At 39.2% G+C, this 20010-nt stretch overlaps 1 protein-coding gene across 4 annotated transcripts in view; it reads left to right on the top strand.

The window, feature by feature from the left end:
• MEIS1 (Meis homeobox 1) overlaps positions 1–20010 on the top strand; it is a 138099-nt gene that overhangs the window by 23210 nt on the left and 94879 nt on the right. For all 4 annotated transcript variants that reach the window (XM_050754853.1, XM_050754854.1, XM_050754855.1 and 1 more), the window contains exon 7: positions 6805–6916. In XM_050754853.1, coding sequence (XP_050610810.1) covers positions 6805–6916 — 112 coding nt within the window. The remainder of the gene's footprint in view (positions 1–6804; positions 6917–20010) is intronic.

The following is a 20010-nucleotide window of genomic DNA, read 5'->3' as shown; positions in this document are numbered from 1 at the left end:
TACATGATAGTTGAGTGGGTTGAATGATTATATGATAGGTTTTGGTTGTCAAACAGATACAAATGTGAGCCACCAAGCATTTCAACAGTAGTTTCAGCATGACAAGACTTTAAATACTCAAACATAGAAAGCCTTCTCAGCCTCCTCATTCCCCAGCTTCAGGTACACACAGGTAAATGTGTATTGTTTCTCACAGCAGCTCCTACACCCCTTCTCTTCTCCTCATTTCTCTGCATATGGATCTCTCTCTGGTCCCTTTCCTCAGATGGTATCATTGATTGAGGAGTGTATAAGAAATGATATTTGCTGAAGTCATGCGCCTTTAAGGATCCTGAAAAACGCTGTATAGACGGAGGGGAAAAGTCAAGGGGAGCCAGGCTAATTAGATGCATCCCCCCTCCTCTCCCGACAGTGTGGGATGCTGACATGCAGCGATCCCATCCACTGTGCTTCATGGAAGAGCACAAGTGTGCACGTGGGCATGTACATACGGACATGGGCATGCCTGCGAGTGTGAGTATGCATGTGTATGCCTGAGTACCATGCACACTGGTGCCTTTCCCATGAGGCCCTGGACACTGTCCTCACCTGGAGATACTAAATTGTTCACTTTTGGAGATAAGCCAGGTCTTTCAGGCCACTAGAGATCACTTACTAAAGAGACCCCGGTGATTTGAGAGAGTAAATGTACCTCCCCAAAGAGAAAGCCACCTATTGATAGGTGCAGACTGGCTTTGAATTTTGAACACTGATTATTTCATCAATTTCTACATAGCTGCTAACTGACCCCTTCACAGTAAAGATCATCAGACTCTCAATTATCCACCTTTTTGAATGGGATCAGTGGTGTAGAAGTTTTGAAGGAAAAAAAAAACAACTCTATTTTGGTTCGAAAAAAATGATTCTGGCATCATACTGATGTGGTGAATGACTGACTGGGAAGATGTGTCAAGATGCTTTGTATACTGTAAAGTGATTTATAAATATTAGGTATCGAATTAAACTTGACGAGGTGGGGAGGAGCAAACCACCTGTAAAAATCATGTTATTCCAAGGTGAAAATAAGATCAGTTTGCATTCCCTGAGCACACAGCAGCTGGGAGATAGCACAAAGCACACCAAGCTGTGCACGAAGCCAGCTCAGGTTAACCATTCTTTCCAGAAGGTCTACACACTGAATACACCTGTATGTAGATATACCAGGCTTGGCTTAGGTCAATTTATGTTGCTACATTAAGAACTATAGAAGCTGCCATTTATTGAGTGCTTGCTGCACGCTTGACAATTTACATATGTTATGTCTGCAAGGGAGTAGTTTTTATCCCCATTTACAGATGAGGACATTAAGGTTTCAAGAGGTTATGACTTATTTAAGACCATGTAAGTGGCACAATCAAGTTTGAAACAGGACTCTGTCTAGCTTTAAATTTCATTCCTTTTGACTCTTATGCTACAACTGAGTGTTAGTCTGTTTTTATAGTGGTGTGTGTTTGTGTAAATGCAAGTATGTGAGGTATATTTAAATTGTACTACTCTTTTTTTGGTATTTTTTGATGTCTCTCATATGGGAGAACACAATACCAGATGACAATTTAACAAATATTCCATATGTATTACTTAAGTTATTCATTCATTCAAAAATATATTTGTATCTAATATAATATCAACATTTTCCTAGGATGGAGGATATAAGGGTAAATAAGATGTAGTCCAGGATTTCAAAACATTCATAGTGTCAAATTGTAGACAGGCACAACAGGTCATCACAAAGCAAAGAGTGAAAGGCTAGAAGTGTGCATGAGATGGTCCGAGCTCTCAGAGCAGCAGAACCTCACTCATCCAGGTGTGTATCAGGGAAGGTTTTCTAGGTGAGGTGGTATCTGAGCTGTGCCTTAAATAGCAGGAAGAAGATAATCAGGGGCTGGGGTCAGGCAGGGCAGAGCAAGGCAGAGGAGAAGGATAAGCATGGGCCTGGAGCAATAAGCGGCAGAGTATCTGTCAGAAATAACATGCAATAGGGTGTTGCAGGAGCAAAAGAAACAAGGAGAGGAATGGTCCCTGGGGGAGATTATGAAGGGCTTTGTATACCAGGGTAAGGACCTCAGATTGTATTCTGTAGGCAGTGAGGAGCAGTCCATTCATTCAACAAATGTTTCCTGTGTGCCAGCCAACTGCTGGGCACTGTGATCGATAGCCAGGATGCAATGGTGAGCAAAACTGACCCCATGTCTGACATCACAGAGCTTATGATCTGGTGGAATGGAACTCTTTTAAAGCCTGGGAGTGATGAGGGACTTAACAAGAACAGCAGTCATGAATATGGAATAGGGGAGATTTATTTCAGAACTATTTGGGGGTCAAAAATAGACAAGATTTGGTGACTGATTGAATGGGGAGGTGGAGAGAGATAGAGACAGAGAGAGAGCATATGAATGGCTCTCAGATGTATTCCATGGGTGGATGATGTGATACCTACTAGGATATAGAATTAAAAAGAATGAGTAGGAGGTTTGGTGGAGACATGAACAGTTTAGCTTTGGACTTGTTGAGTTGAAACAAGTCCACTTTCGGACTTCTTGAGGTGGATGTCTTTGCATGGAGATGGTTTCGCAGGTAGTTGGACATACAAGTCTAAAGACCAAAGAAGAGATTCAGACACGTACGCTTGGTAGCATATAGGAAATCAAACCACTGTGGAGGAAGGAATTATCCAAGGAAGACCTGGAAAGTGATAAGAGGACCTGACGTCTGTCCAAATTTAAGGCATAGATTGAAAGAGAGTGAATAATAGAAGAAAAAAAGTCACCAATGGGTAACTTTATTTAGGAAGGCAAGATAGTTTTTGAAGTTGTGATTTGTTTGTTGGGATGTTGGTGGCACAGTGACTAATGAACAATTCAAATTCGTTCCCTAAGCACGCGGTGCCTGTGGAACATGAGCCATGCATTGTGCTGAGCTAGGAAAGGAGAAGACAGAGAAGATTAAGATACCATCCTCACTCCTGGAGGAGCCTGCAGTCAGGGGAGGTTATTGCTTCTATTTTACTACCAGATGCCAGTAAGATTGCCTTAGAGATTGAAAATACCATACGTGGAATCAGAAAAAACCCCAAACAACTTATTTTGAAGTGTTCTTAAGAAATGATAGAAGGAAATGGGGGTGTTCTAGCTGTCAGAGAAGATATGGGGAGAATCATAGCTTGCTTCAAATATTTTAAATGGCTGTCTCTTGGGGCCCTAGAACTAGAAAAAACATGAGCAAAAATTAAGTTAGTTTATATATTATATAAGTAAGTAAGTCAAGAAGAACTTACTGATGGAGTGAAGTTTCTAGGGTCTGCCTCCATTTATGACAATAGAAATAGTGTCTGGAGGACACTGGCTGTCAATGACAAGTTAGAATGTAGTTTCAATGATCTTTCAGGTCTTTCCAGCAAAAGACTTTTTTTTCCCCAACAACTTCTTTGTTGTTGTTGTTGTTATTGTTTTGTCTAGCCCTGTGACCATCTCCTAGAGCAGTGGTTCTCAAATTTTGAGAGCACTGCATACCTGTTTGAGAATCTGATAAAAAGTTATGAACCCTATCCCTTGGGAAAAATATGCAAGTATCCACATAAACCCAAATATTGTTCCAACAAGACCCCCCTAAAATCTTCCATAGGCAATTCTGGACCTCAGGTTAAGACCTCTTGTCTTAATGGATTGCCAGTAAGTGAGAACACAGCCATTGCTTACTCTGAAATTATATACATTAAAGAAAAAAGCCTCTTTGGGACTTAATTTAAAAGCATGACTAAGGTTTTTTATTCATCTAATGCCATGCATTCTTGATTTTATTCTGTCAGCCTTCCACTATAAGTGGCCCCAGGCAACTCACAACTTCACAGATATGTATACATAATCAGATGCACGTATTTTATTTTAAAAATAATAATGATGTTGTCTGGTATAACCGCATATAGTTACAGAGATAGGTTATTGTAACTGAACTTCTCTGTAGATGGATTTGGGGGGAGTTCGTTCTGATTAGGGCTGTCTTACATATTTATACTGGAAGAGTTCATGAGCTATTTCTGATACTTAGACTTTAATCATGCTTAATGAACTGAACTAAGCATAATTCTTGTTCTGTTTTTGTAACTTTGTGGATTTCTTCTAATGCTCAGTTTCATGTGACTACATCATTCTTAAAATGCTAATACACAAAAATGCTAATTCAAGGAAGGAGCACAAAAGTTAGATTTCACTTCAGAGAAGTGCATTCAGTATTCACAGACCTTCCGGAAGAGCAAGGCTGTGAGAAGAATGATATTAGGTGAAAAATATTGGCTCCTACCTTTGGTGAACACACAAATTTAAACATATAGGTTGCACAAAATTTGGATAAACTTAGGTGGAATCCAACATTTCTTGCATGAATTCCTGTATAATGTGGCGATAGCTGTGAGAAAAGAGGAGCCCAGCATCTAAGGCCCAACACAATGAAAATGCAATGAATCGGAATGCCTCACAGATCATAGCGGAATCAGAATTTCCAGCAAGGAAAATCTTTTCATGGTGAATTAAGTGGTGGATGAAGAAAAATGGTGATGAAAAAAGGTAGGCACAGATCACAAACACTGGGCTCAGGGCTCACTGCTGAAGATTTAAGAACCTTAGCTAAAGCTATGCAGAATAGAATGTGGAAAATTGAATTTACTAAACAATTAAGCATTGAATTAATCTACATCCTGCACAGTAGAAAAGTGGGGGAGGGAGCAGAGCAGAGCTGAATAAATCAGTGGAGCTCATTAAAAGATAGTGAATATATCAGGTCTGTTGTAGCACAAAGGAGGACAGTTTCCTGTATAACAAGGAATAATTCTTTGGTTCTAAGTCACCTTTTTGGAGTCCTAGTCTTAATCTGATTAACAAACATGCTTCTGATGAGGTTGGTCTGTGGCTCTGTATTTTAGCTTGTTATCGCTAGCTTTTCTATTAATTACCAGTCAGATCACCAGTCAACAATAGTAGTGAGGGACAACATAAATAAAATGAGAGTGCCCAGGAGATGTCACTCGCAGGATCTCATGCATCCTGAAACTCCCACGGGTTCCTGCAGCCTCCCACATGCCTTGCTGGTCTTTTGTTCAATTACAGTTAATGCAATAGTTTGCCATTTTCTCTTTCTAATTATATTTTCAAGTGGGATTTGTAGCACATAGAAAAACATCCTTTTACATGTCGAGGCACCGGGGTTTTGTGCCTGGCATTGTCTGTCCCCTGGGTGCTGTACCATTCTTTCTGCAGAGCTCTGAATAAACAAGTCCCCCTTTTAGAGCTGCAGTTGTACAAACTGAAAATTTATGCATTAACTGTTTGCATTCTGAGCGTGTGTTCCAGATTACGTCTTACAGCATTATTCTGGTATGCTGCAGAATGCGTGTTTGCAAAAAGCACTTCTTTCACAGTTCACATATCTTTCAATTACAGAATCAGCAGATCAATTAGCACTTTTTTTGAGAATATGCATAATGGGTGCATCAAACATACAAATGGCATATCTTTCTATAACTTTATTTTCATTTTTGAGGCTGCATTAATCTGGCCAAGATTGTAGAATAAGTGACAGTGATGCATCCTGTTCAGAAACAGTGACTCTTTCCCTTTGATTCCTATACAGCATGCCTCTTACATAGGATCTTTACTTTTCTCTCCCTGGGTGTCTAAGACATTTTGATCTCCTCAGCCCTTCTTATCTTCTCCAGGATAGGAAAATACTTTTCTAGAAATAAGCAAAGAGCTCTTTGATTTCACTAGGTATACTTAATGATATTGGAAGGGTCAGCAAACTCTACTACTATATAGTCATGAAGCATGACCTTATATGATTGAAATGATGCATACATATTTTACATACGAGATCATCCTGCTTTCCCACTAATAATCTTGAAGGTAAATATCACTTCCTAGTGAAGGACCAGCTTTGTATTTTGCATCATTCCTACTGTGCAGGATGACCAGTGACTCATGAGGCTGTTTTTGAAAGCTAGCACTAAAAGCTAATTAAAATCTTTTCTGGTGATAAAGGGAGATTTGGGAGAAGTGTCGCCATGATTGTTTTCCTCAAGAATTTAATTTACAGCCAATTTTTCCTATCTGAATGTTACTTTCAAATGCACCCAGTGATAAGAAGCAACATCTGTTTTCCATTCAATAGTACAAGAAGGCTCTGCATGGGGCTGAGTGTACACAGTCCATGTGAATCTATTGTTATTCTCATTCCTTTTTTGTCCCTATGCCTGGTCCATTTGCCATGTACCATCCGGCAAACAGCTGACACATACTAGCTATTATGGACCCAGGCCTAATTGTGAGGTCTTAAAAGCTCTGCCATGTTTGTCTTCTAGGATGAATCAGAGGCCCCTATAAACCGCAGTGTTATAGACCACCACTCTCATTTTGCATTTCCAGAGTAGCAGACTGTTGTGCCAGAGGGTTTGTTGATGTTGAAAATAGAGTCAGAATCAGTGGCAGCATTTTGTTTTCCTCTTTGCCTGGAATGTTTTTGTTTTCCTTAGTAATAAAGCATGCAATTACTTACAGAATAACTATTTGTAGATATTATTTTAGCTTGGAAGCAGAAACTGGCAAATTATAAATGTGCCAATGCAGCTCTGAGCTGGAACCATGGTTGAAGGGGGATGGGAAAGGTGGCATGGTTATGTGCTCCAGCCCTCCATGGCTTTGTCATTATGCCATGGGATCCTACCAAAAAGGGTTCACAGATGCCTCTTATTTGGGTTTCTGATTTGTGCCCCCACAGCCCTCTTGGAACAGAGATCATGATGACACGGCATCTACTCGTTCAGGAGGAACCCCAGGCCCTTCCAGCGGTGGCCACACGTCACACAGTGGGGACAACAGCAGTGAGCAAGGTAGGGGAGATGTTATTCTCTTTTGCTACTTGTTTCATTTTTAAGGATTGAAAAATCAGAAATGTCTAGTGAGTTACTATGTATACAGTTTTTCCTAGAAGAAGTACCCCCTTTAACTTGAGAATCAGCTCATCTTATTTTATTCTCTGACCCTGTTCTTCTTCTGTGCCATTCCAGCTGCCTAACTGGCCTGTCACCTGGCCAGCTTCACAAAACAGGGTCAGTGAATTGACTGAGGGCAAGATTAGAGAAGTAGCTTAGAAGTTTGAATGTGAATACATAGTATGCCACTCATACCCTGCTATACAAATAAAAAGTATTATTACTACTTGCCCTCAGAGGCTTTTCAAGAGCTCATGAAGAAACACCCACTAGGATTCCAAGTTAACGATGTCTTAGGATGCTTATAAGGCTGTGAGCCCTTTAGTAGCACATGCTTGGCTTCCCTCTTCCCTGGGTTGAAGCCATTTTTTTTCTGGTTTTACTTACCTGAATCTCCTAAGTGCTTGACTTCATTGCAAAGCCAGACTAAATAAAATTTCAGAAGACATGGAAAGATAACAGGTTAATTTGTGTTGTCCTGTGAATGCACATACCTATGTGTATGTGAGTGTCCATGGATTATGCATGTTTGACTACAGATAGTAGGAAATAAAGTTTAAACATCAAGCTAGTCTTCTACCAAAGGGCGAATGAGTATTCAAATGTCTGTACTGCTTTTCTTGAGAGCCCACTGTGTGGATTTTGTGTTCCATTAATGCAATTAAAGTTTGAAAGAGAATTCTTTATCTGAATATAAAAGGGCTGTTTTATTGAAGTTGACTCTGAGCCCACAGTAGGTACATACTTTAAAATCTGGTTTTATGATCATGTTTCACTGGAGTGCTCTTAGACGACAAAGGAATTTTGTTGTCTAACTTAGTTGGGCTCTACCAATTAAAATTGCAAAGTCTACAATGAATCTGGCATGATTAATTTGAAAACAAAAACAGGAAAGTTAATTTTTGTTAGGCACATGTATGCTGTTTGTACCGGGAATAACTTCTACAAATATAATTTTAAACATTTGAGACATTTTATTGTTCAAAGAAAAGTTGCTGACTTCATCACAACTATAAGCCTAGTAAAAACAGAGCCCAGAATAGTAAACTGGTTCAGAGCTGAGGCAGAAACAGGTAACCTCTGACCTCTGACTTTTACTGGAAAATGATATGCAGCATAAATCCAAGGGGCCTTTTTTCTTTCAAGTGTGTGTATATATGTGTTATGGCGTTGCTGTTCAGAGCGCTATAGTTAAGGTGGTGTCAGCACTTTCAATATAAAGCCTTACTTTCATAACTCTACTTACACTATGAGTTTTCGAAAAGGTGTAAATGGAATCTAAATTCTTTTTCCTGTAGCCCAAAATTGCTACATGGGGTCGCAGCCTAGTGTTTGGCTTGTTTCTTTTTCTTTTTTATTTCTTGCTTTTCAAAACTGATATCATCTGAGAATAGGTAGATAGTTCAGCTGCTGCATTGAAGGCTTGCAAACTGCGGAAATGCACTTGAATTTAAAACTGTAATGCATCTGTTTTCTCAAACATTGTATGATGAGAGGATTTTTGGATAGCAAATGCCCATTACCAGTTCTTCCCCTCTGACATGCTGTAGCAAGGAATTAGGAATGTTGTACGCTGCTTCTTCCTTCAACAAGTGTTCTCCAAAGGCCTATTTAATAATTTGATTGTAACTAGGAACTACATGTTATTCACATTACTAACTTTCCACTTAGAATGTTTCTTTCTATAGTTTTTCTTTTTATGTTTTTATATTTGAGTCCAACACCTAGTTGTTTTTAAGGCATTTACACGTAAATTATTTTATTTGAATGATCTCAGCTGAATCATTTAAAAACAATCCTGGCTAGCAGATTAAGTAGGTCTAGCCCCATCTGATAGAGGAGAAAAATAAGGCATGAAGAAGCTGAGTGATTTGTTGAGGTCCCAGTGGAGCGTCAGACCTAAACTTCCAGTTTCCCAATTACTTAAATAAGGTTCTTCTCATCAGACCCTCTTTCCTCATCTCTCTACTAAAAAACTACAGTCAATAACTTCCACTGTCATCAAATAGAAACTTTCTGCGCTGGTTTCCCCTACCCCACCTTTCTGTGCGTGATAACAGAGGCTGCTGGGAGCCCCACCTTCAGTCTTACTTGTCCTTCCTTGTGGGTTTTCTTTGGCGGTGGAATTTATTCCTGATAAATGCAGAATGATGCCTGAAAGTGTTGCTGCAACAACTTATGCACATTTCCATGCCAACCATGACCCTTCTAAACCTTTTTTTCATCCCTGAGACCTGCAGAGCTTGGTCTTTGTGCAGCCTTCGGATTAACTGTGCACAGTGGCTTTTCCATGTTTTCCCTGTTTGCCTTTTCTGGCAGGCATGGATGTGTAAGCTGTGCCAGCATTTGGCCTGTAGTACATGTCCTAAATAGTTATTTACACAGTTTGAGTCCATTTTAGTCAACTGGGTAAATAACAGCCCTCTTCAAAAGATTTATAAATCCATAAATATGTCTTTATACATACCCAATAGACAGAAATAACTCAATCTGTCAAGAACATATCCAAAGAGGTGTTTCCCCCACAGACAGGAGTAATACATATTTTAAAACTTTCTCTGCCATATTATTTGTACTGCATTTCTTTTTTCCTCATTCCTTTTCCATTTTTACCACTTCATTATGGCACCTGTGGTTAAAAAAAAAAAAGAAAGAAAGGAAAGAAAAGATAACAAAAAAGAAATCCCCTAGGCTTTAGTACTCTGTTAAATAACCTTATCTGCTGCACAGTGGAGGTATGTAACAGGCTCTCTCTCTCTCTCTCTCTCTCTCTCTCTCTCTCTCTCTATATATATATATATATATATATATATGTCTCAATTGAATCCTATTCTTTTGAACTTTCAAAGTAATTGAAATGAAATAAGTTATGTGGGAAATTTTAAATGTTCTAACAGATTTCAAAATACAGTAAGAGTTTCTGGTTAGAGCTCCAGCAATTTGGGGAATTTTGAGTACCTGATAATTTGCTGAATTAGTAGCTGTTGTGATCAGTGAAAGAGTTTTTTAGTACACATTTTTACCTAAACATTAAAAAAAGAAATACAAAATCCATGGCTGGGAGCAGTGGCTCACGCCTGTAATCCCAGCAATTTAGGAAGCCGAAGTGGGGGGAGTCACAAAGTCAGGAATTCAAGACCAGCCTGGCCCACATGGTGAAATCCCGTCTCTACTAAAAATACAAAAGTTAGCCAGGCGTGGTGGCGGGCGCCTGTAATCCCAACTACTCGGGAGGCTGAGGCAGGAGAATCGTTTGAACCCAGGAGGTGGAGGTTGCAGTGAACTGAGATCGTGCCATAGCACTCCAGCCTGGGTGACAGAGCAAGACTCCATCTAGGAAAAGAAAAATATAAAATCCAATCATGGGCATTCTAAAGAGAATGTACATAAGATATGTAATTAAGAGAATACCAAGGTACTGTTATTCAGGGGTTTAATGTTTATTGATGATTTGCACAATATATCTTTCCCTCAATTCAAATTATTCATCATAATGACTCTTTTTATGATATCTACTTCCATTCAATATTAATACTTGTAGTCCCTTGCAGGAGATTGATTCTTTAATAGTAAAGTCCTTTTCAATTGGCATTTAAGAGGGAGGGCCTCACATCTGTGTTTCGTTGGGGATTCTGTTGCTGTTGCTACAACATTGATTTTGTTTACTCCATAACTTCCTCAAAGTACTTCCAAAGATACCAGATTGAATCCTTATTTTATCCCTGGCAATTATTTGCTTTATTTTCCCATTTCACAGGAGAAAGAAGTAATAGCTCAGAAATATTGAAGAGTAACTGTCAAAGTCAGCTTCGGGATCTTGGGTCTCTTGGCTTTGTAACTGCCTTAGGATGGGGTGTCTGTTTCCAGGGCTGCCAAGTAGTGTCTCATAGGTACGGGAGGTACACGATGGCAGATACATGTGGCTTTCATGTGTCTTTTGCATCCTACTGTGCATGGCTGCCCGCCTGACCATAATCAGAGCCTTCTCTAGGAACTGTGTGTTTTGGAATGGGAGAACTTCAAGCAAATCGGGTGCCTCTTCCCCTAGATTTTTGCTGTTTCCCCAGAGGCCTGCCGCAGCCACTCTATGCCTCTCAAGCAGCTCCAACTACAATTGACCACATTTTCGAGTTTGGACAGGTCTCTGTTTTTGCTTTAAAGTTAAGAGAGCTAAATAAATGATGGTAAAACGATAATAAAATAGAACACGAAGGGCTGTCAGTCAGTGTAGGTATTTCCATCCCCTCACTTTTCGAGTGAGGTCACAGAGGCTCAGAGCGATAAGGAGACTTGTCCAAGGCCACACACTGGCTGGTGCTCGAGTCGGGACTTGAACCCATGCAGTCTGACTCTAGAGCCCAAGTTCCTAACTATGATGTCCTATTTGATACACTGCTTTACTGGAGAAACAGATCATTTGACAGACATTCTTTCTGTTACCAATTTGACAACTCTTTCCCCAGTTGTCTGTACTGAACCTGGCGCCGTGCTCCCTAGTGGTGACCTAGCTATGAATAAGACAGAATCGCCTTAGACTCAGAGGGGTAATGTTCTGTTGGGGAAGGAGAACCTAGTTTTGCATGCTAAGTAGAATGATGAATGAAGTATTTACAAAGGGAGCATGGTGACTGATATGATTCATTGGTATTATGTATTAAGAGCCTATATCATTTCACTCATTCAAAGACTTAGTGAATTAAGAATAGAAGCATGGGAACAAGTAAAGATATTGCTCTTGCAGAACATTTTCCACTTCAAACTCATCATATTTGCCTCTTTTGTGAGGATAAAGAAAAAGTATTATTTCTACATGGAAATTTGATGGAAAACATTTCAACCCTAAAGGTTTTCAATGATTGCTGGAATCTCAAAAACCCGCTTATGAACTTCTCCTTTAGGAGGCAGGACTCAGAATAACAATAGTACCACTTAAAAAAAAAAGGCAAAACCAGCATGCCAGGATGTTTCTTTAAAGAAGAATAATTGCAAAGCACTGCATTTCTCTATCATAATGTATCAGTAGTTGCAGTGCCTCCCACTGCCCCATCCCCCTCTACACCAGCTTTTGTGTGAGTCCAGGCAACCTATAGGCAGAAGGCAATTCCATTTATTATTGAGGGGAATCTCAAGGCAGTTGTTCCAGACCTGTGAAGCCAGCAGGCAGAGCAGCCTGAGAGGGGACGGGGAGCACCGGGCGAGGGAGGTGGGGAAGGGCCACATTATGTTCCAGATGACTGAGCAACGATTTATATACCACTCGCCTTTTTTACATGAAGAAGAAAAGTAATAACAGCCCGAACCCAGGCATTTGAAACAGTCAGCTGTCCGATGAATAATGGGATAGGTGGGAAGGAGCGCTCTGATTGGATGTCTTAATGAGCACATTTCGCACAGAGTTTGGGCTGCAGTTCCCCTTGACCTTTGCCCTTTATTGACCAAACTGACACTTCATTTTTCACATACTTCCAATTATAGCTCGGCTTAAGTGTTGCCCTCCCTCCTTTATTTCTTTCCTATGGACAACTTGAGAGTGGTTGAGGCCACAGAAGATATTTTAATTTGAAAAACTACCGTAGCAACTCAGGTTCAGGATGTAATCTGAAACTGCTGTCACTTTGCAGCTTTTCAGCTGAAAACACAAAGTTAATACTGCTTGTTTTGAGACAATTTTCTTTAAAAAAAAAATCCAATGTATTTTACAAACAAAATGATAACCTAAGAAACTTGAAAATGAAGGAAAATGGTTACAAATGGTAATTTTTATTTTTTTGTTGATTCATTTGCCTGTTGGTCACAGTGACTTGAATGATCTTTATTTGTTCACACTTGCTTCTTAAGCCTGTACCTCTCCAGGGACTTCTTGTATTTCAATGGCACTGTAATGATTTTGACTAATACACTTTTGAGAGGAGAGAAAAGTAAAATATAATTGTGACCACAGGCCTTAGAGCATCGCAGCCCTGTGTGTTCCTTTGGTTATATTTAATGTTGACCTGCAAATTAAAGTGTGGCCTTTGCATGCAGTGGCAGGCAGAATAGGAAAATGATTTCCTGGTGGGAAAAGTCAGGTGTAAAAAAGAAAGGGGAAGTTATTATGCTCCACAAATGCCTGTTATCAAAAAGTCTATATTATTAACTTATCAAACATGTTGAATGAGATGTAGAGACAGAGAACTATTTTCCCAAGAACACCCTGTAATATACTCACCTTTCCTTTTATTGACTCATCAAATGTGAGTAACAGTGTTCTGTTTTCCACCTGCTTGACTTCTAGCATCATGAAAGCAGGCCATCTTAAAGAAAAATAACTTCATCATCTAGAAGTAGTAACTATATTTCGGGGCACGAACTTGGCCATAAGCACTTTCATAGAAAGTGCCTCTTCTCATTATTAGGCAGCATCAGCAGTAAACTTCAGGTCACTGTTTTTCGTCTTAAACAACCAAAAAGTGCATCTGAAATTATTTACAGCCGAGCAGAGATATTCTTCCAATTCAGAAGTATTTATCTGAAAGTGGATGAAGTGTTATCTACTTTATTATGTAGCCCTCTAGCGTATCTGTGACATATTTTTACTATAATATGGTAATAAAAGAATATGTAAAAGACAAAGGTTCTGTCTTTTTCTGTAAGGTGACCTCTGTTACCAAGTAACTGCTTTACTTATGAGCTTATTAAAAACTCAAAAAATGAGCTTTTCATACTTCACAGGCATTGATGTGAAAATGAGCTGTCCTGTGAGTAGTTTTCTTGATCATTTTTAGAACAATTGATTAGCCAAAGAGCTCCTGTCATTAGTTGACATTGACTGATAGCAATTTGTCACAAGCTCTGAAGGTCAGCTAGACAGTTGGAGTTTCAGCTTGTCTTTGACTGACCTTTACTGATTCCATCCTCATGTGATTGGGTTTGAATAGTTCTGACCCTCAATTGGAAAAGACAGGGCATTAGTCAACAGAGTCATTTCTTAGATTTTCTGTTGATTGCTCGTTTTTATTTATGTGTGAACTCATGGTCTGGATTTCTTATCAAATTTTGAACTCTTGTTTTTGAAATGTAAAAGGTGTGATATTTATTGTGTGACCTGTAAGTCACAATTCTGTTTTCCCTTTGGTTTGCACACTTGATTTGTGATGTCACTGACATCTGTCTACTGGCCAGATACTGTGCAGATACTGGAGTTTGGTTGCAAGTGATGGATTAAAATTTTGTTGTTACTGTCATTTTTTAAGAAATATCAACTCTGGTGTGACTTGTAGCACATCTAAAATTATACACCAGTTAAAATTATACACATCTAAAATTATACACCAGTTCTTTTATTTTCCTAGAATTCACTACTTTTGTCTCCCAAGACTCATGCAATATTTTAAAATAAGAAATAAGTGGTAAAAAAGTATATGAATAATGATGTTATGTCAATTCATCATTTAGCTCTGCAGCCAGAGGCATGAAAACTTTGTAAAAAGTATCTTCTTTTCAGTTTCACTCAGTTGGCTGTAAATTAGAGAAAGCTCCCCTAGCTAGAAGGGCATTTGCTTTTCAGTGAGAGTGGAATATCTTTTCTATTTTCATGGACCTGGAAGTTAATTGTTCATAATACTCAGTTCTTTCTTTTCAAAACTGTAAAGTATTTTCCAAAAATACATCACATATAGAGAAATATGTTCCACATCATATTAATACCATGCATTGTATTGTTTTATGTTAATGATAAAAATGGAGATATTAGCTTTAAAAATCCAGGTCTTATTCTGTAATTATTTAATTCAGTTTTTATGTAGGGCCTTTTCATTCTCTTATCCTTTCTCACTTTCCCTTCTTCTCTTGAGTCTGCATTGGGTTTTAAACTATAAGCAATAACTTGTTTTTCAGGTCAGATCTCCCAGGCATTCCAGGGCCACCACACAGCCTGGCACAGCTTAAACATGTGTTTCAGTTTCTACTCAAGGAAATAAATGAGGAGAGAATTCACTGTTTCAGGTGGTAGATTCTTCACATGGTGTCATTCTTGGCAAGGCAGAAGTGAGGAAGTTAATTTTAGGGAAGCATTCATTTAACATAGCCCAAGGAGATAAAAAGAGTTTAGAATTATAATCTCTCCTGCGGATGAGCCAAAATATTATCATGAGTTGTGTTTAAGCGGGGGATGGGAATGTAAATTTATACATTCTGGTCAAGTCATCAAAAATAGATTAAGCACTTACTGTGTGCCAGGTACTCTGTGTGAGCTATAAAAATGAGTAGGTCATAGTATTTGCCCTTAGGAAGTTCCTGTGTGCTACCAAGAACATCAAGCATATCGAAGTAAAATATTTGCTAAATACTGGATATTCTTAGGGAGCCGTGAGTGTATTTATTTCACAACATGCCAGTGACCCAGATAGGGTGAACTCCGCGGTCAGGCCTGCAGGATGGCACACAGCATGGTGGGTCTTAGGTTTAAATTGCAGAGGGACAGATACACCTTGGTAATGTAGACGTTCAACATCTATGGGGCCCTGTTAGGTAGACTTGGCTCCAGAGCCCACTCTTGGAAACTTGGTCCAGTCCTTCCACACTGCCATGAGCCAACCAGTGCCTCTGCTGCCTGAACCACTGGAGCCATCATTGCTTTTACCGCCATTAGTCACCTGGCTGCTGACTCAGCTTGATCTTCTTCAAGGGAATCTTGACATTTTGAGGAGGACAAGACTCCTTTGGCAGTCTGGTGAAGCCAATGGATACCTTATCAGAGTAATATATTTATTAATGTATAAAATAAAACCCATAGGACTACAAGGGCAATGAATTGTATTAAAATTCAATTATCTAAATATTTTTTAAAGCCAAGTTGTAAAATAGTAATATAAGGCCAGGTGCAGTGGCTCATGCCTGTAATCCCAGCACTTTGGGAGGCCAAGGTGGGCGGATCACCTGCGGTCAGGAATTCAAAACCAGCCTGACCAACATTGAGAAACCCCATCTCTACTAAAAATACAAAATTAACCGGGTGGAGCGGCACGTGCCTGTAATCCCAGCTACTCGGGAGGCTGAGGCAGAATTGCTTGAACCTGGGAGGCAGAGGTTGCGGTGAGCTGAGATTGTGCCATTGCACTCCAGCCTGGGCAACAAGAGTGAGACTCCATCTCAAAAAAAAAAAAAAATATATATATATATATATACACATACTCTGTTAATAGGCTTAAATAACAAGATCTAGTAGTAATTCTGTTATCTGCTGAATTTTTGAAGTAGTGATAAATGTAAATCATGTTTTAAGATATTTGTAACAACTGTATTGTGATATGCAAATATGATTTCCATTGGGGACAAAGTTACAGGTCCTGCTAATAGTTCTGTGGTTGGTTTGTTACTTACATACATGCATGAAGGAAATGCTAATTCTAATTGAAGTTATTGATAATAAAAATGTAATTTTTCCCCTTCTTAAGTATATATATCCCCTGAATTCTAACCATGGATCTCCCTTGAGGGGGTGTCTCTATAGCCCAGGTTAACAACTTCTAAACTTAAGTGTCAGAAGTTAAGTGGGTTTGGGGATGTATAGACATCCCTTGGTATCCCCCAGGGATTGGTTCCAGGACCCTCTCCCTCCAACCCCCAGATACCAAAATCTTCAGATGCTCAATTCCCTGCTATTAAATGGCATAGTATTTGCATGTAACCTATGCACATCCACCCATATACTTTAAATAATATCTCAATTACTTATAATACCTATTACAAGGTAAATGCTTTGCAAATAGTTGTTATGCTGTATTGTTTAGAAAATAATGACAAGAAAAATAGTCTGTATATGTTCAGTACATATACAATCATCTTTTTTTTTTCAAATATCTTCCATCCTCAGTTGGTTGAATATGTGGATGTATAACACATGTGTATGGAGGTCTTGACCTTAAATCATGCCATCCACCTAATCACCTATTCTCCCTACTCCTACGCTTGGACACCACCCTTTGCCCCACAGTGGGCATCTAACAGAAGATGGGTGGAGACCAGCAGCAGAATCTGAGGGATGATAGTGTTGAAGTGAGGATGAATTCTGAGACAGGACCCTGTAGCAAGGGTAACTATGCTACCCTGGGAGGATGCTTTTATGTCCTATGCCCTTCTCAGTAGCAGCCATGATTCTACCCCTGCTGAATTGTGATATTTAGCTCTACCCCAAAAGTTATTTCTCTTTCTCATGGGTGATAGCACTAATTAAGAATAGTAGTAGTAGAGGCTTTGGCTGTTGGCCTAACAAAAACTAACCCAAACAGTAAATTTATGCCAAGCATTTTCGTTAGGGGAAAAAAAAAAAAAAAAGTAGGCATTGTCTATCTCTTGTATTGATTAGTCCCAGAAATGTAGTTGGTAAAGTTGGGTTTTGCTCAAGTGTCTGGCTTTGTGGATTAGCTCTGTCTTGCAGATAGTTTTCCATAATTACTTAACCTAAAAGCATTCTATTTGATTAGTACAATTAGTTTGGTTTTCTCCCACTTACTAATATCAATTCATATGCATTCCCTCCTAACATTGCTCACTTTATTTTATAACAAAGAATGAAGACAGCAGAACTTCCTGTTGCTTATTTCCATATTAGAAGAAAAGGAAAATATGACCTTACATAGCAAAGCTTACATTTTAAAAAATTGTATATTTTTAAGAAAAAGGGAATTAAAGAGTGAATGTAGAAAATATTGAATTTGCCAATGGGCTTGTTGCTTGGTTATTAGCACTTACTGTTGTAGTTTGACTCTTTCCTTGAGTGCCCCTACTACCTATGACAGCCAGGACAGGTAGCACCTTGACACCCCTTTTATACTTTAATACCTTGGGAGAAAAGGATATGTTGATTTTAAAATGCATATATATACACATATACATATAAATATATGGATACAAATATAAGTATATACATCTATTATTTATTTTATAAATACACGTATTTATATAGTTATTTGTATTTATATGTTTATTTATAAATATCTATATATTTTATTTATAAACAACATATTTATATATTATATATACTTATCTGTGCATAAATATAAATATGTATATTTGTATATATATTCTCCCTCTCATTCTAAGAAAGGATTTAAGGAAATTAACAAAAGTTTATAGTATACAATAGGATTAAAAATATGTAGATGAACAAATTAGAATGGAAAGCAAAATAAACAAAAAGCCAAGAAATAAGGGTAGTACCGAGCAATATAAATTATAAGATCATGTACAATTACTAGAAATAGGTATTAATTTGGCCCTGAGCTTCCTAGCAGCTAAAACAAAGACTGAAGTATAATTAATTATAAGATTTACAATATCCATGGAAGTTGCTCTGAAGAATCGATTTGACCGGCATTAAGATCTGAAAGAAATTCTTCTCCTGTCCTCACACAGGGAGTCCAGAGAGGTGGCACAGGTTGGCATCCTTGACAGCATCTGTAGGACTCCTCTCATGTTCCCCAGTTCCTAGCACAATGCTGCAGTTGTAAGAATTGCTGATACATATTTGATTGATTGGACTAGGTATCTGTAATCATATTCATCCTTTTCTTCCTTTACCTCATTGGAATCTAACCTAGTCTTGATTTCCATGGTTGAAATGAATGATAGCCTATTTTGATGTGAGCCAAGGCGCTGAGTTTTGGTAATGCCATGAGGCCTTTCTTCACTTGTCTGTCTCCTTCTTCTGACCACTCTGGTGGGTCCGCTTCATTCTCCAGTCTTTTCTTCCTCCATCTGAAGCCAGGAATGAGGGTGAGGATGCTGTTGTTGTGCTGGTTATTATTATCCCTGGGAACAGGGTTAATGGAGCCAGAGAGATTCAGGTAAGCAATGGTTAGAATGGAGATGCTGAGAGGCTGAGCTGGGATGCCAGAATGGAAGGTTCAGATGCTGCAGTCCTTAAAAATGAAAGTTCTGAGGGAATATGACTTCAGCCTATAAAGTTGGAGGGGGCTGAGTGTTATGAATATTTGGCTTACCTCATCCTAGCACCAAAACCATCCCCTCAGGTAAAAGGAATACATTTACTACAAATGAAAGTATTGCTTAATGTACATTTTAAGCATATGAGAGGAACACTCCCAAAGATAGAAGTGAAAGGGAAATATTCCCATTTATTAATTGAATGAGTATTAATTAAATGTCCACTGCATACCAGTCCTGTGCTAGATGTGGGAATTCAGAGTGAAAGAACTCATTTCCGGAATTAAGAAACTGACAGTCTGGTAGAGAGGAACAGACAGTTGAATATATCATAGGTTAAGTCTCCCTAGTGAGCAGGTTCTGAGTAATTTGGAAGTAGAGGAATGGCACCTAACAAACTGGCACAGGGGCAGCACCTGCCTGGCATCAGACTAGAGGCTTCTCTCTAGTCTTCCATGGTGGCCATTTTTAATGGATCACAGCACCCTTGTCATTGGGCCTGAAAGGAGAGCAGATGCAGGTCCTTCTCCACACAACACTCCAGCAACCACTACCTCGCCCCCCGGAGTTAGCCCTAGAAGAAACTGATTTTCTATTTTTGATCTCCCACTCAGTCTCCTAAGAGAGTGAGTCTATGATGGAAACTTGGGAGAGATGGAGAGGGGCATGTGAGGAAAAAAAAATAGCTTGTGTAAAGGTAGGAAGGAGAGAGAGCGTGCCACTTTGGGGACTTTGTGTGTGCCTCAGCATGAGCAGAGAGTGCATGTGAGAGAGAAAGAGTCTGAGGTGAGGCCCAAGAGGTAGCAGGGGCCAGACCACAAAGGGTCATATTTGTCATCTTAAGGCCATATCTGTCATTGTGGCATTGGTTTAGCAGGCAGTAGGGAGTCATTGGAAATGTGAGGGTTGTGGCGTGGTCAGATGTGAGTGAAGGAGGAATCGGAGCAGGGGGAGGTTGAAGTCAGCATGATAGTTATTCAGAAATGTTGCAGAACTTTACTAAGGCAGAGGGAGGAGGCTAGAGAGCAGAGCTTTGAGGAGGAAGACTGGACTGGACAGAGAGACTG

Source organism: Macaca thibetana, chromosome 13, assembly GCF_024542745.1.
Source record: "Macaca thibetana thibetana isolate TM-01 chromosome 13, ASM2454274v1, whole genome shotgun sequence".
Classification (NCBI taxonomy): Eukaryota; Metazoa; Chordata; class Mammalia; order Primates; family Cercopithecidae; genus Macaca; species Macaca thibetana.
This window is presented reverse-complemented; position numbering and strand designations above follow the sequence as displayed.